The 16,046-nt window shown below is 49.9% G+C and overlaps 2 protein-coding genes across 10 annotated transcripts in view; one reads left to right on the forward strand and one right to left on the reverse strand.

Annotated features, from left to right (window-relative positions):
* The window catches only part of STYXL1 (serine/threonine/tyrosine interacting like 1), a 58,732-nt gene extending 48,036 nt beyond the window's left edge, over positions 1 to 10,696 (reverse strand). For 3 of the 5 annotated variants that reach the window (XM_025378913.1, XM_025378914.1, XM_025378909.1), the window contains exon 1: positions 10,517 to 10,696. The gene's annotated coding sequence lies outside the window, so the exon portion shown is untranslated. Of the gene's footprint in view, positions 1 to 10,364 lie in introns of all 5 variants that reach the window. The other 2 variants (XM_025378912.1, XM_025378910.1) reach the window with 1 other exon arrangement.
* Positions 10,639 to 16,046, forward strand: part of MDH2 (malate dehydrogenase 2) — a 21,069-nt gene continuing 15,661 nt past the window's right edge. For 4 of the 5 annotated variants that reach the window (XM_025378905.1, XM_025378904.1, XM_025378906.1 and 1 more), the window contains exon 1: positions 10,639 to 10,927. In XM_025378905.1, coding sequence (XP_025234690.1) covers positions 10,862 to 10,927 — 66 coding nt within the window. In that variant the 5' untranslated portion in view covers positions 10,639 to 10,861. The remainder of the gene's footprint in view (positions 10,928 to 16,046) is intronic. The other variant, XM_025378907.1, reaches the window with a different exon arrangement.

Here is a 16,046-nt window from a genome sequence, read left to right on the forward strand (position 1 = left end):
CCAGCCAGCTCCAGCTCATGTCCCTGCCTCCCTGTGTCTACCCAACACCCAGGGGACTTCCATCCTGACAAACGGTGGAGGTTTCAGAGGCTGGGCCTGACCACAGGCTTCTCGTAGGAGTTCCAGGACACCGTGGGCTTGACCCAGTGCTCAGCTGCCAAGCCACCCCAACCCCCCAGACCGTCCAGGTAGACAAAATTGATGGGCATTTGCTTCTGGTGGAGAAGAGACAACAGTTGATGACCCTGGAGAAGCCAGACCATGAGCTTCACTTTGGGATCCTGGCTCAGGCTGACCAGCACAGGTAAAGGTCAGGGTCCACAGCCAATCCCCACCACTGTTCTGGTTCTCGGTGGGAAGCTCAGGCTGTGCCAGGATGACCAGGGCCCAAACACAGCGACAGGCATCAATGCCCTCACCTGTCAGCTGAGAGAATAACACACACTGGGAAAGCTGGAGGATCATTCAAGAGCTAAATGATATAAATTGCCTAGCAGTGGGCCTGACACATGGCGGGAGCTTAGGAAATAAAATTCCTTTACTCCTACCTCTCAAGTTTCTTTCCCTGAAACAGGGGCTCACTCTGTTGCCCAGGCTGGTGTACAGTGGCACAATCATGGCTCACCGCAGCCTCAAGCTCCTGGGCTCAAGCAATCCTCCCACCTCAGCCTCCTGAGTAGCTGAGGCTACAGGTGCATGCCACCACACTTAAGTTTTTATTTTGTAGAGACAGGGTCTCGCTTCTGGAAGAGAACAACGGGGAAGAACAGAGAGGTCTGAAGGAATGTGGGGGTGTTTGGTTCTGTGGGATGACATGAGCGTCTCCTCTATCATCCCAGAAAAACCTCCCTACTCCTTATGTGACTTCAAGGCTGTCAGGACCAGCTTTATGTCTGGAATTGAATGACATTCTTGAGGATGGCCTCAAGGAGAGCTAGCTAACTCTGTTACATTTGGGTTAAATTTTGTTTTGCTGTTTTCTCTTAGAGATAGGGTCTCACTCTGTTGCCCAGGCCTGAGTGCAGTGGCGTGATCATCACTCACTGCAGCCTCCAACTCCTGGGCTCAAGTGAGCCTCCCACCTCAGCCTTCCGAGTAGCTGGACTACAAGTGTGCGCCATCATACCCACCTTTTTTTTTTTGAGACGGAATCTTGCCCTGTTGCCTAGGCTATAGTGCAGTGGTACGATCTCGGCTCACCACAACCTCCACCTCCCTGGTTCAAGTGATTCTCCTAGTAGCTGGGATTACAGGTGCCCGCCACCACTCCCGGCTAACTTTCGTATTTTTAGTAGAGACGGGGTTTCACCACATTGGCCAGGCTGGTCTTGAACTCCCGACCTCATGATTCGCCCACCTCGGCATCCCAAAGTGCTGGGATTACAGGTGTGAACCACTGCACCTGGCCAACTAATTTTTTTTTTAGTTTCTGCAGAGACAGGGTCTATGTTTTCTAGGCTGGTCTTGGACTCCTGGGCTCAAGTGATCTTCCTGCCTCAGCCTCCCAAAGTGCTGGGATTACAGGCGTGAGCCACTGCGCCCAGCCGAGGGTCAGGATCTTAAGGGATTTGGTACGGTCTTTCCTCAATCCCAGCTTGACACATTCTTTGTGGCCTGAACCTTGACAAAGCTGGATAATACAGTCCCAGGCCACAACACCCCTAGAGCTGTGGAGGCTGCAGAAGTGGGCCTGAAATCTGTCTCTTAGCTCAGAGGGACACCAGGTCCCACTGGCACAGAAGAAAGAAAGAAGGAGCTGGAGGAGGCCAGGGCCATCATAACCTCCTAACTTTGCCTTGATCATCGCTAGGATCTACTATCACCTTTTTTCTGTTTGTGACAGTCTCTCTGTTGCCGAAGCTGGGGTGCAGTGGTGCGATCTCAGCTCACTGCAACCTTCGCCTCCCAGGTTCAAGCAATTCTCCTGCCCCAGCCTCCCAAGTAGTAGGGACTACATGCGTACACCACCATGACAGGCTAATTTTTGTATTTTTATAGAGACAGGGTTTCCCCATGTAGGCCAGGCTGGTCTCAAACTCCCGACCTCAGGTGATCCACCTGCCTTGGCTTCCCAAAGTGTTGGGATTACAGGCCTTAGCCACAGCACCTGGCCTCCATCACTAGTATCTCTATATTTTAGGGGAAGCAGGTATGGATCAGAGGCCTCGATCCAGCTGCCCACATCCCTGCTCCCTACCTTAGATCCTGCTATCAATTACATGTCCCCAAACCTAAGCCCACTCGACCCCTGAGAGGTACCCTAGTGATCCTGTGAGGGTAACAGGTCTACTCGTAGGGCAACTAGGCTCTTGGTGGGGGGGAGGGGCGGGGTCTGGGAACTATAGTACGCTCTCTCAAAGACAGTGACCACCACTTCTGGCTCACTTCCTCCAACTCTGTCTCCGGGGCCTGCTTTTCCTCTGCTCCTTGATTGGACTCAGGCCTCACCTTCCACTTCTCTGACTTGAGTTCACGGCCCTGACCAGGCTCTGACCCGGCTTTGCTCCCCCGTCCCAGGCCTCAGGCTGCTCTGCCTGACAGAAGGGTTCACTGCAGATTCAGATCTGCCACAATCAGTGACTGTCAGCTCTTGGGAGCCCCCTGGTGGCTCTGCTGTGGCCAGTCCAACACCTCCTGGTTGTTCTGCTGGGATCTTTCCTGGAAAGCCAAATCCTTCGACTTCCAGCCCGCAGGAGGCCCAAGTAAAAGTTAAAGCTATTTATCTAAGGCCAGGCACAGTGGCTCACGCCCGTCATTCCAGCACTTTGGGAGGCTGAGGCGGGAGGATCACGAAGTCAGGAGTTCAAGACCAGCCTGACCAACATGGTAAAACCTGATCTCTACTAAAAATACAAAATTGGCCAGGCGTGATGGTGCATGCTTGTAATCCCAGCTACTCAGGAGGCTGAGGCAGGAGAATCGCTTGAACCCGGGAGATGGAGGTTACAGTGAGCTGAGATCACACCACTGCACTCCAGCCTGGGCAATACAGTGAGACTCCGTCCCCCCTCCCCCCCGCAAAAAAAGAAAAGAAAAAAAAAAGCTATTTATCTAAATATGGTTGTGTTTTAAAAATACAAGTCCCCAACTTCCAGTATCCTAGAGCAGCTACAGAAAAATAAGTAAAACTCCCAGGCAAGGCAGAATGATAACCACCTTTCTAACTCCTTGTTTTAGCTCCAGGGATCCAAAAGGAGAGCTTTAAAATACTTCACTTGGCTAGGCATGGTGGCTCACACTTGTAATCCCAGCACTTTGGGAAGCTGAGCTGGGAGAATCACTTGAGGCCAGGAGTTCAAAACCAGCCTGAGCAATATAGTAAGATCCCCTCCTCTCCAAAAAAAAAAAAAAAACACATTAAAATAGTAAAATACTTCACTTGATCTGACTTTAGGGTTGAAGAGAAGTTAGGTTAGTATATAATGTGTGCACCTAATACCAAAATCTGATAGCACATGACTGTGATCTAAGCCCACTGTAAGTTACAAAATGATTAGTACATCTGGGTGTGTAGGGGTGTGGTGAGGAGGGTATGCTATGCTTTGAATATGGTTTGTCCCCACCAAAACTCATGCTGAGGCTTGCTCCCCAATGTGGTAGTATTAGGAGGTGGTGCCTGGAAGAGGTGATTTGGCTATGAAGATGGATGAATGTCGTCTCCAGGGAATGGACTAGTTCTTGAGAACAGGTTGTTATAAAGCCAGGTTGCCTCTTGCATTTTCCCTTTTCCACACCTAATTCCCTGTCTCCACCACCATGTTATGATGCAGATGCAGCCCTCACCAGAAGCCAACTAGATGCAGCTACCCAATCTGGAACTTCCCAGCCTCCAGAACTGTAAGCTAAATAAACTTCTTTGCTACATAAATTACCCAGTCTCAAGTATTCTGTGATAGCAACAGAAAAGAGACTAAGACCGGCTGTCAACGTATTTGTATATTTTCCTATCCGATGACAAATAGGCATAGCAACTTTACGATCATAGAAATCAGGAAATAGCTCTCTTGGCGGATGAACGGAAAGCAGCATGAGAGAACTTTCTGGAATGATGGCAATGTTTTAGTTTGTTTTGGGTGGTCGTTACAAGGTTGGAATTTGTCAAAACCAAACTGAACACTTAAGACTTGTATACTTTACTGTATGAAAACTGTAAATCAATAAAAAAATAGTAATTCCCAGCCAGGCATGGTGGCTCACGCCTGTAATCCCAGCACTTTGGGAGGCTGAGGCGGGCAGATCACGAGGTCAGGAGATCCAGACCATCCTGGCTAACACGGTGAAACCCCGTCTCTACTAAAATACAAAAAATTAGCCGGGTGTGGTGGTACGCGCCTGTAGTCCCAGCTACTCGGAGGCTGAGGCAGGAGAATGGCATGAACCCGGAAGGTGGAGCTTGCAGTGAGCCAAGATCACGCCACTGCACTCCAGCCTGGGCGACAAAGCGAGACTCTGTCTCAAAAAAAAAAAAAAAAAAGTAATTCCCTTGTGATCGATGTGTTTCAGCATTCCAGGATGTGAATATGCAGGTGCATGTGTATGCATGTACACATGTGTGCAAGTATGTAGAGGTCTGTGACCTTCCTATGGGGTCTGGGCTATAGAAAACTATGTGAACTTGAGAACACAGCAAGTACACACTACAGAACTTCACCTTGGTCCTCACAGCCACTAGCTAATCCCATTCTTGTTTTTCCACATTTGACCAGCATTTTCTCAGTGATCACAACTGTTATCCAAACCAAATTCTCTTTGGGAACAACTTCTCGAATTTTCTAGTCTTGCCTGGGAAGGTTAAGGCCACTGGCTGTGAGTCACCCTCCTCCACCAACTGCTCCCTGGGTGCCCTTACATGCTTTTTTTTTGAGACAGAGTCTCACTCTGTCACCCAGGCTGGAATGCAGTGGCGCGATCTCAGCTCACTGCAACCTCTCCCTCCAGGGTTCAATCGATTTTCCTGCCTCAGCCTCCCAAGTAGCCAGGACTACAGGCACGCGCCACCACTCCTGGCTAATTTTTTATATCTTTAGTAGAGATAGGGTTTCACCATGTTGGCCAGGCTGGTCTCAAACCCCTGACCTCAGGTGATCCACCCACCTCGGCCTCCCAAAGTGCTGGGATTACAGGCGTGAGCCACCGCACCTGGCACTTATGTGCTTTTCCCCACAGTCCAAGGGATAAGCATCCTCTGATCCCATCCAATTTCACCTAATCTCTCTCATTCTCCTTTCAGCATCTCAAAGCTCTTTCTATTAGCATCTTTCTCTCTGATTCCAAACATTCACAAGTCTCTGCTTTCTTGGAACAATTCATGAAACCAGAAGCTACTAGGTAGCTTGACCTGTGCCCTCTGAAGCTTGTGCAGGCACAGAGGCTGGTGCTGGGCCTTGGGCTGGAAATCCGAGGCTGGCGTGAGGCTGGCGAACTGTTGGCAAAGCAAGAGGCACCTGCATTTGAAATGGCCTGCACCCCCAGAATCTGTTGGGGCAAAGGATGCCTAAGTGTTTCCTGTAGACCAGATGTGGACCAGGCAGGGGAGAAGGCCAACTAGAAGCTATTTTACTCATTTTTATTTTACTTTTTTGAGATGGAGTCTCGCTTTCTGTCACCCAGGCTGAAGTGCAGTCTTGGCTCACTGCAACCTCCGTCTCAGTTCAAGCCATTCTGTCCCAGCTTCTCGAGTAACTGGGATTACAGGCACCCACCACCACGCCTAATTTTTTGTATTTTTAGCAGAGACGGGGTTTCACCATGTTGGGCAGGCTGGTCTCAAACTCCTGACCTCAGGTGATCTGCCTGCCTCAGCCTCCCAAAGCGCTAGGATTACAGGCGTGAGCCACCGCACCCGGCCGAGAAGCCATTTTAAAGGAACTTTGCCCAAGAGGGCCACCTAGAGGGACAATAGGCCAATGGCATGTGGTGGAAGATTCCAGAAGCCAGGGGCTGATGGAGGAATTGAAAGCAGCAAGATTGAGACGGCCACCTGGATCACAGGAAACGGAGGTAAGAAAGACCCCCAAAAGCACTGCATGGGAGAGTCAGTTACAAATTCCCATCAAGCTGAGACAGTAACAAGGCCAGATGTCGAAGGCACTTTTCTTGCCCCATCTCTACTCTTATAACCCCCTCTGCCAACACAGGATGCCTCAGAAGCCACAGTCGGCCTGGGGTGGGGTGGGATGGAAGAGGAAACAAACAGAAGTCAACTACTGTCCTCCTCCTACGTGGGAGCCCAAAGAAAGCTTGAGAGGGGAAGAGAAGCAGCTTTACCTTTGAATTAAATTCCTAGTTTTGATTATTAACGTGAACCGGACACTGTGGCCATTGCAGTGAGCCTGTCCTGGTAACCACATGGAATCCAAGGGCAAGCAAAGATTTAAAGACAGAAAGCTGTTGTATGATTGGATTCTACTTCTTGACTGTGGAAACCCTGCTTGTTCAATCAAGTTTTATTTGCAAAACACCAAGTAAAATCAATGCCTACCACACAGTGCTTGAAACAGCAGCCATTAAGACTGTTGTTAATTACCTTGGTATTTCCTTAGAGAGAGGCAGATAGGAGCTGAATGTGAGGCCTTTTTTTTTTTTTTTTCCTTTGAGATAGGGTCTCATTCTGTCACCCAGACTGGGGTGCAGCTCACGGCAGCCTCGACCTCCCAGCCTCAATTCCCCTGCCTCAGCTTCCTGAGTAACCGGGACCACAGGCACATACCACCATGACTGGCTTATTTTTATTATTCGTAGACAGGGTCTCCCTGTGTTGCCTAGGCTGGTCTCAAACTCCTGGGCTCAAGTGATCCTCCCACCTTGGCCTTCCAGAGTGGTGGGATTATAGGCAAGAGCCACTGCACCCGGCCAAATGTGAGGCTTTTCTGGTAGTCAAGTTGTTTGGGATGGCCCAAGTAGAAGGCTTGGAAGGTAGCCTTCTGTGGAAGGCTCTTCTGTGGAAGAGGAACTCGGGAGGAATGTGGAGGGAACTGAATTCCAGATGTGGGAGCGAGCCTGACAATCTGTGATTCCAGTTTATTGCTCATGGTCTCAACGCTCCCCCTCTACAGAGGTGACTTCTGCCCTGGCCTCTGAGTTTCAATCCCACCGTTTTTTTTTTTTTTTTCCTTAAATGAGACAAATCTTGCTCTGTCACCCATGTCAGAATGCAGTGGTGCAATCATGGCTCACTGCAGCCTCTACCTCTCCAGATGGCTTAAACTCAAGCAATCATTCCATGTCAGCCTCTCAGGTAGTTGGGACTACAAGTGCACACCACCATGCCCAGAGAATTTTTGTACTTTTTGTAGAAACCGGGTTTTGCCATGTTATCCAGGTGGATCCTGAATTCCTGAGCTCAAATGATCGTGCGTGTTGGCTACTCAAAGTGCTGGGATTACAGGCATGAGCCTGGCCCAGACCACTGACGGACAACTCAGCATCACTCCCAATTAAGCCCATCTAAAATGGAGCTCTTTGGTGTAACCCGACTTCCCTCTTTATGTACTTTCCACACCCCTTTCATTCGTTCCTCAAACCCAGATGAGCACGACTCTCACCCATTCTTCCCATGACACTTCTCCCACACTGGCCCCACCCACTCCATTTCTATGGCCACCACCATAATTCAGACCTTTGTCATCCATAAAATAGATTCCTAAACAATCTCCCTGCCCTCTATTTTTTTTTTTTCTCTGGGAATCCTTAGCATGTGAGGTCAGTCAAATCTTCCTCAAACCCAGTTCTGGCCGTGTCACAAAAGCCTCTGATTGGCCAGGCACAGTGGCTCATGCCTGTAATTCCAGCACTTTGGGAGGCTGACTCGGGCAGATCACTTGAGGTCAGGAATTCGAGACCAGCCTGGCCAACATGACAAATCCCTGTCTCTGCTAAAAATACAAAAGTTAGCCAGGTGTGGTGGTACGTGCCTGTAACCCCCGCTACTCGGGAGGCTGAGGCAGGAGAATCGCATGAACCCAGAGGCGGAGGTTGCAGTGAGCCAAAATCACGCCACTGCACTCCAGCCTGGGCAACAGAGTGAGGCTCCATCTCAAAACAAAAACAAAAACAAAAACACTTGCTTCCCAAGAAATGAAATACAAACTCATAGGACCAGCACAATCTAGTTTTTCCCAATCTGCTGTTTCCAGCTGTAACTAAAACCATTCAACTCTCCTCAAATTCACTGAGGTCCACTCTCAGCCCAGTCACATGCTGGACAAAAAAAAGGCACAGAGATGAAAGAGTACCAGGCTCCGAGGTGCTCTTAGTTCTAATTTACAGAGGAGTAAATAATTACCAGAGTATGCAGTCAGTGATAAGGGACACTGCTTGTCCTAATGTCCCCATTCCAAAATAAATGATCTATTTACTGTCCCCTGAATACTGGCCTATGCTTATTTTTTCCCCCTCCAGGTTTTTATTTGGCCCTTTTTCTCCTCCTTTCCTGTCTAAACATTTCCTATTGTTAAATATCCAGGTCCTAGTGCCCCTCCTTTGACAATTCCAATTCCCAGGCAAAGGATCTCTCCCTCCTCTGGAATTAAAAGTTCCATTGAAAAACACCTACTCTATTCTTCCAGCATGTCTCAGCTTATCTGCTTTGTGTGTGTGCGCTTCTGAGACAGAATTTCGCTCGTCACCCAGGCTGTAGTGCAATGCCACACTCTCAGCTCACAGCAACCTCCATCTCCCGGTTCAAGCAATTCTCCTGCCTCAGTCTCCCAAGTAGCTGGGACTACAGGCACATGCCACCATGCCCGGCTACTTTTTGCATTTTTAGTACAGATGGGGTTTCGCCATGTTGGCCAGACTGGTCTCAAACTCCTGACCTCAGGTGATTCACCCGCCTCGGCCTCCCAAAGTGCTGGGATTACAGGCGTGAGTCATGGCACCTGGCGCTTTTTTTTTTTTTTTTTTTTGAGACAATCTTTCTCTGTCGCCCAGGCTGGAGTGCAGTGAGGTGATGAGGTGATCTCGGCTCAATGCAACCTCCACCTCTGGGGTTCAAGCGATTCTCCTGCCTCAGCCTCCAGAGTAGTTGGGGCTACAGGTGTGCACCACCATGCTGGGCTAATTTTTATATGTTTAGTAGAGACGGGGTTTCACCATTTTTGGCCAGGTTAGTCTCGAACTCCTGGCCTCAAGTAATCCATTTCAGCCTCCCAAAGTGCTGGGATTACAGGCATGAGCCACCTTGCCTGGCAGTGTTTTTTAATTTTAAAAATATACACAAGGCCAGGCGTGGTGGCTCACGCCTGTAATCCCAGCTCTTTGGGAGGCTGAAACGGGTGGATCACGAGGTCAGGAGTTCGAGACCAGTCTGATCAACATGGTGAAACCCCGTCTGTACTAAAAACACAAAAAATTAGCCAGGTGTGATGGCGCTCTAATCTCAGCTACTCAGGAGAATAAGGCAGGAGAACTGCTTGAATCTGGGAGGCAGAGGCTGCAGTGAGCAGAGATTGTGCACTGCACTCCAGCCTGGATGACAAAGACTCTGTCTCAAAAAAATAAAAATTAACATTAAAAAAATTATATTATATATACGTATATATAGAGAGAGATGGGGGGTCTCACTATGTTGCCCAGGTTAGTCTCACACTTCTGGCCTCAAGCAATCCTCCCGCCTTGGCCTCCCAAAGTGCTAGGATTACAGGCATGACCCACTATATGGGGCCACATCTCAGCTTTGGAAGGTCCTCTCTCACACAGCGCCTACCCCCATCCCAATCCTGGGTTAAACGTACCTCCTCTGCGTCCCTATAGCACTTCACACTTCTATTGTTGTTCATTTGTGCTGCTTGCAATTTACTTGTCTCTCCCACTAGACTGAGCTCCCTAAAGGCAAAGAATGTGTAGATCCTGTTCACAGCAGAACACTCAGCTCCCAAATTGGGCTGGCGTATCTTTTTTGAAAATTTTTTTTTCCTTTTAAAAATGAAATATAGAGATTGGGTCTTGCTATGTTGGGATTACAGGCGTGAGCCACTGCCCCCAGCCAGGCTGGCATATCTTAGCAGTTCAATAAAGAAGTGGAAGAGAGGAAGGAGAGTACAGCAGTCGCCATAAACTCTCTTGTATTGATACTTTTTTTTTTCCCCCAAGACAGAGTTTTGCTCTTGTTGCCCAGGCTGGAGAGCACTGGCGCAATCTTGGCCTCTGCCTCCCAGGTTCAAGCGATTCTCTTGCCTCAGTCTCCCAAGTAACTGAAATTACAGGCGTACGCCACGACGCCCGGCTAATTTTTCGTATTTTTTGTATGAATTTTTTGTACGAACCTAAGGGTCTCTGCAACTTGGGGGACGACGGCCCGGATCTGAGGAGATGACCCCTTCCTCCCACCCCGCCCAAGGACTCTCAGCCTCCCCAGCCCGTGCCTTTTCGGAGCTCAGAGCCCCCGCTGGTCTCCAGGGGCGGAAGGGATGGGTTTGGGTGAGGACAGGGTCTCGGGTCTGGGACTCACTCCACCTCCCGGGCTGCGCGACTCTGGCCAGGTTCCCTGCCCGAGCCTCTCTGCCTGGGACCCCACCTGGAAAAATGGCTCCTCTAAGGCGCTTCCAGCCTAAAGCCCGTCCTCTTCTACCTCTTGGGTGTGGACTGCCCCTCCCACTCCGACCACAGGTCCCCCACCGGCCACGCTATGACCCAGCCAAACACCAGGGTTGCCAGGGGCGTCCCGGAACCTTCCTTTCCGACTCCCGGAAGTGGCCGTGATCTCACGAAATCCCGGAGGTGAGCGCGACCGGAAGTCCGGTCACTCTCGCGAGGCCCCACGGAGCAGAGCCCGGACCGCTGCTGGGTGTGGAGGTCGTTGGAGTCACTTGCCTGTCAGCGGCTCCTGTGTCTGCCCGTCGGCGCCCCTCCCGCTCCAGCCATGCTTTCCGCCCTCGCCCGGCCTGCCAGCGCTGCTCTCCGCCGCAGCTTCAGCACCTCGGCCCAGGTAGGCCCGACGAGGGGCGGCTTGCAGGCGGAGCACCCCCCGCCCGGCCCGGGCCACGTGCGTCCCCGGTTCGCGAGCAGCTCTGACCCTCTCCAGGCCAGCCTGGACCGCAGGGCTGCCCGGCACTGGCTGGAGATTGTGGCGCCTGGGGCAGGCCCTGACACTGGCCTGGAGATGCGGGGGAGAAAGCCGGGGAGAAGGGGGCGAGGTAGTCCTGCTCCAGGGCCGGTCCATTTATTTGGCAGGGCTCCCCCCAGGTCTCCCAGATTCCCCAGAGGGCCTGCACGCCTTCAAGGTTAGGAAACCGGGGCTCTGGATCTGAAAGTAAACTTACGTTTTTTTCTGCAGTTTTTCATTGGTTTAATATAGCTAATCTCCTTCTTGCAGCATCCGTGTGAGTTGTGCGTGAATAAAAGAAATCGTATAATTTGACTCCATAGTGTGGACAAACCGAGGCTAGAGAACTGGGCCAGGGTTACACAGTCATCTGGCCAGAGGATTAGAATTCAGCGCTTCTGACCTGAAGACGGCTTCCTCTTAACCTTTCTGGAGGATCTCTCCTGCTGTGGGCGGACTGAGCCTGCCGCCAGGTGTCTTAACACAGTGCTTGACTTGGCCAGCGACCACTTAAGCCTAGGCTATTTTTAGCCATCTTCTAGAACGGTGATTCTTAAACTCTGCTGTGTGTCAGAATCACCGGAAAGCTAATAAAAAACAGAGGCCTGGTCTCATTGAAGAAGCATAAGACTGGGGTTTCCGCATTTTTACCAAGTGAATCTAATTAAACCTAAGTTTGAGAACCCAGGAGGTGCCCGCATTGCCTTTTAATTACGACACCCAGGAGGGAGGTAATTTTAAAGGGGAATCCAAATTTATCATTGAACTTCTCTCCTCCGGTTTCCTGTACATCCAGTTCATTTGAAAAATAAATACAAATGCTCCTGGATTGATGGCTGTTTCCCGTACCCATCGCAAGTTGATAATATTCTAAGTCTAAAGGCGAGTTTAACTTTGTATATTTTCAACTCGCATTGGCTTCCCACACGCGACCCCATCGTAAGTTGAATGTACCAAATGCTTTTGAGCTGTGGTAAAGTAGGGGCCCAGCGGTATACAGATAAGTCCATTAAGTTCCTGTGCTTGCCAACGACTATGCTGGGTGCTGCAGGGGATACCAAATTTTTTTTTTTTTTTTTGAGACGGAGTCTCGCTGTGTCACCCGGGCTGGAGTGCAGTGGCGCGATCTCGGCTCACTGCAAGCTCCGCCTCCCGGGTTTACGCCATTCTCCTGCCTCAGCCTCCGAGTAGCTGGGACTACAGGTGCCTTTACGCCATTCTCCTGCCTCAGCCTCCGAGTAGCTGGGACTACAGGTGCCCGCCACCGCGCCCGGCTAGTTTTTTGTATTTTTAGTAGAGACGGGGTTTCACGGTGTTAGCCAGGATGGTCTCGATCTCCTGACCTCGTGATCCACCCGCCTCGGCCTCCCAGAGTGCTGGGATTACAGGCTTGAGCCACCGCGCCCGGCCGGGATACCAAATTAAGTGAGAAGTGGTACTTGGGACAGAAACGAGTAGGACAGGTGGAGGTGATGAAGGTCTTAGGGAATGAGTAGACTTAGGACAGGTGGAGGTGATGAAGGTCTTAGGGAATGAGTAAGCTTAGGACAGGTGGAGGCGATGAAGGTCTTAGGGAATGAGTAGACTTAGGCCAGGTGGAGGCGATGAAGGTCTTAGGGAATGAGTAGACTTAGGACAGGTGGAGGCGATGAAGGTCTTAGGGAATGAGTAAATTTAGGATAGGTGGAGGCGATGAAGGTCTTAGGGAATGAGTGAACTTAGAACAGGAGGCGATGAGGTGTGGGGGAGGGGCAGCCAACCACAGGTAGGACAGGGAAGAGTGATGTCCCGGGAGAGGTTGAGTTTTGGTAGGACCTTCAGATATGTGACATATTTATTAAGCTAGGTACTGGAAGTACATCGGTGAACAAAACAGAAGTCCCTGCTCTCATGGAAATTACTAGATATTTTACTTACTGCCCCACTATAAGGTATCTTAAAATAGTGATGAACATACAGGAAAAATGGGGATTGTAGGGTGCTTGTGTTAGGGAAGAGGGTACCAATTTTATTTATTTATTTATTTATTTATTTGAGGCAAAATCTCTGTCGCCAGACTGGAATGCAGTGGCATGATCTCAGCTCACTGTAACCTCTGCCTCCCAGGTTCAAGCGATTCTGCTGCCTCAGCCTCCCGAGTAGTTGGAACTACAGGCGTGCGCCACCACACCCCGCTAATTTTTGTATTTTTAGTAGAGACGGGGTTTCACCATGTTGGCCAGGATGGTCCCGTCAGAGTCTCACTCTGTCTTCTACGCTGGAGTGCAGTGGGCGCCATCTCGGCTCACTGCAACTAACTCCTGGGCTCAAGTGATCCTCCTACCTCTGGCCGGGCTGGTCTCCTCCTTGGCCTCCCAGAGTGCTAGGATTACAGGCATGGGCCACCACTCCCAACCAAGGGTAGCAATTTTACATCAGCCAGGGTAGGCTACACGCAGAATGAGATGTTTGAGTAGAAGTCTGAAGGAAGCAGAGATCACACCACATGGAAAGAGTATTCCAGGTACGGGATACGTCTCAGGACGTAGCTGAGAGCCCTTGGAGAAGCATGGGGCATGCCTCTAAGGTTTGAGAACATGAGGCTAGGGTAGTTCAGAGAAAGCAGTGGAGGTAACAGAACAGGCCTTGTAAAATTTTTGTTTTTTCTCAGAAATAGGGTGGCCATTTGAGGGTTTTCAGCTGCGTAATGACTTGCTCTTCCTTCCAATTAACAAGATGGTCTTAGAAGTGAGAAAAAGGTGAATTAGGAGTTCATTGTGGTCATCTAGGTGCAGGTGGTAAGAAATGGTTGCATTCTGGGTGTTGATGGTACCAGAAGGGTTTGCTGATGTGTGATTGGATAAGGGTCATGGATGACACCAAGGTATGGGGCCTTGGAGTTGGGCTGAAATAGATAGGCAAGACTTATGGAAGAGAGTGGGTTTAGGCAGGGAGAAGATATCAGGAGCTCAGTTTTATTTATTCATTTACTTATTGAGACAGAGTCTCGCTCTGTCACCCAGACTGGAGTACAGTGACGTGATCTCGGCTCACTGTAGCCTCTGCTTCCTGGGCTCAAGTGATTCTCTCACCCCAGCCTCCCCAGTAGCTCGGATTACAAGTGCTGCCACCATGCCCAACTAATTTTTTTTGTATTTTTAGTAGAGATGGGTTTTCACCATGTTGGCCAGGTTGGTCTCCAACTCCTAACCTCAAGTGATCCACTTACCTCGGCCTCCCAAAGTGCTGGGATTACAGGTGTGAGCCACCGCACCCAGCTGGGAGCTGAGTTTTAGATATGTTCGTTTTAAAATGCCTGTTGGTCATACAAGCAACGTTGTTGAGAGGGCAGCTGATGAAAGCAGAAAGAAAGATGGACTCGAGCCCATGGTGCAGTGGTCTCCAGACTTTGGATCTTGGTTTTTTTTTTGTTGTTTTTTTTTTTTGAGACGGAGTTCTGCTCTTGTTGCCCAGGCTGGAGTGCAGTGGTGCGATCTCGGCTCACCTCCGCTTCCTGGGTTCAAGCCATTCTCCTGCCTCAGCCTCCCGAGTAGCTGGGATTACAGGCAGGCACCACCACGCCTGGCTAATTTCGTATATTTAGTAGAGACAAGGTTTCTCCATGTTGGTCGCACTGGTCTCAAACTCCCAGCCTCAGGTGATCCACCCGCCTCAGCCTCCCAAAGTGCTGGGATTACAGGTGTGAGCCACTGCGCCCAGCTAGATCCTGTATCTTTAATAGTAAAAATGTAGAAAGCACATAGCTCCAATATATTTACTGATACATATATGTACTAATATATACATTACAATATAAACTGAAGTCAAAATTTTAAAACAAACATAACACATTATAAGGTGTTAAAACTTACAGATAAAGACGGTGTTACTGTATGTCCGTTTTCAACACAGTTACCAGGCAGTGTGCTGTTGGTAGCCACTCTGCCCCCCAGCAAAGGTCAGCAGGTCTGGAAGACAGCTCTTTGACAAGGAGATCATGATCTAACCTCCGGACCACCAAAGATTTTCATCTCATTGCAAAGCATGGTAAAGATTACACTACTTAAGGATCGTGGTTTTGTAAATGTTAACTTAAGCTGATGACGTCCTGTAATATAGAAACAGTGACATCACCCTGACACAGTGAAAGCAAAGAAATCAGTGAAACAGTCCTCTTCGCCTCCCTCCCCCATGTTGTGTTCACCTTATGTACACGTGGGACTGATCCATTTAAGTGCCCTAGTGAGGGCGCAGGTCAGTCCATTTCTTGGTAGAGATTAATTCTTTGTTAGATAACGATAGAGACAGGCCGGGCTTGGTGGCTCACACCTGCAATCCCAGCACTTTGGAGACTGGTGGGAGGATCACTTGAGCTCAGAAGTTTGAGACCAGCCTGGGCAATGTGGCAAAACTTCATTTCTATAAACAAAAAAACCGAAAATTAGCCGGGCATGGTGCACACCTGTAGCCCCAGCTACAGCTAAGGTGGGGAGGATGGCTTGAACCGAAAAGGCAGAGGTTGCACTGAGCCAAGATCGCACCACTGCACTCCAGCCCGGGCGACAGAGGGAGACCCTATCTCAAAAAGAAAAGATACGGCCAGGCGCAGTGGCTCATGCCTGTAATCCTAGCACTTTGGGAGGCCGAGGTGGGCGGATCACGAGGTCAGGAGATCAAGACCATCCTGGCTAACATGGTGAAACCCCGTCTCTACTAAAAATACAAAAAATTAGCCGGGCACGGTGGCGGGCACCTGTAGTTCCAGCTACTTGGGCGGCTGAGGCAGGAGAATGGTGTGAACCCGGGAGGCAAAGCTTGCAGTGAGCCAAGATGACTCCACTGCACTCCAGCCTGGGCGACAGAGTGAGACTCCATCTCAAAAAAAAAATGCTCATTGCAGCATCTTCATCCTCCGCCCTGGTGGGATTGTCCTGGGTACTCCCCTGTGAAACCACTGCCCTGGCTTGAATGCTGGAGGCATGAAAGCTTTGGAAGATTTTTTTTTTTTTTTTTTTTTTTAGGC

The sequence above is a fragment of the Theropithecus gelada genome, chromosome 3, assembly GCF_003255815.1.
Source record: "Theropithecus gelada isolate Dixy chromosome 3, Tgel_1.0, whole genome shotgun sequence".
Classification (NCBI taxonomy): domain Eukaryota; kingdom Metazoa; phylum Chordata; class Mammalia; order Primates; family Cercopithecidae; genus Theropithecus; species Theropithecus gelada.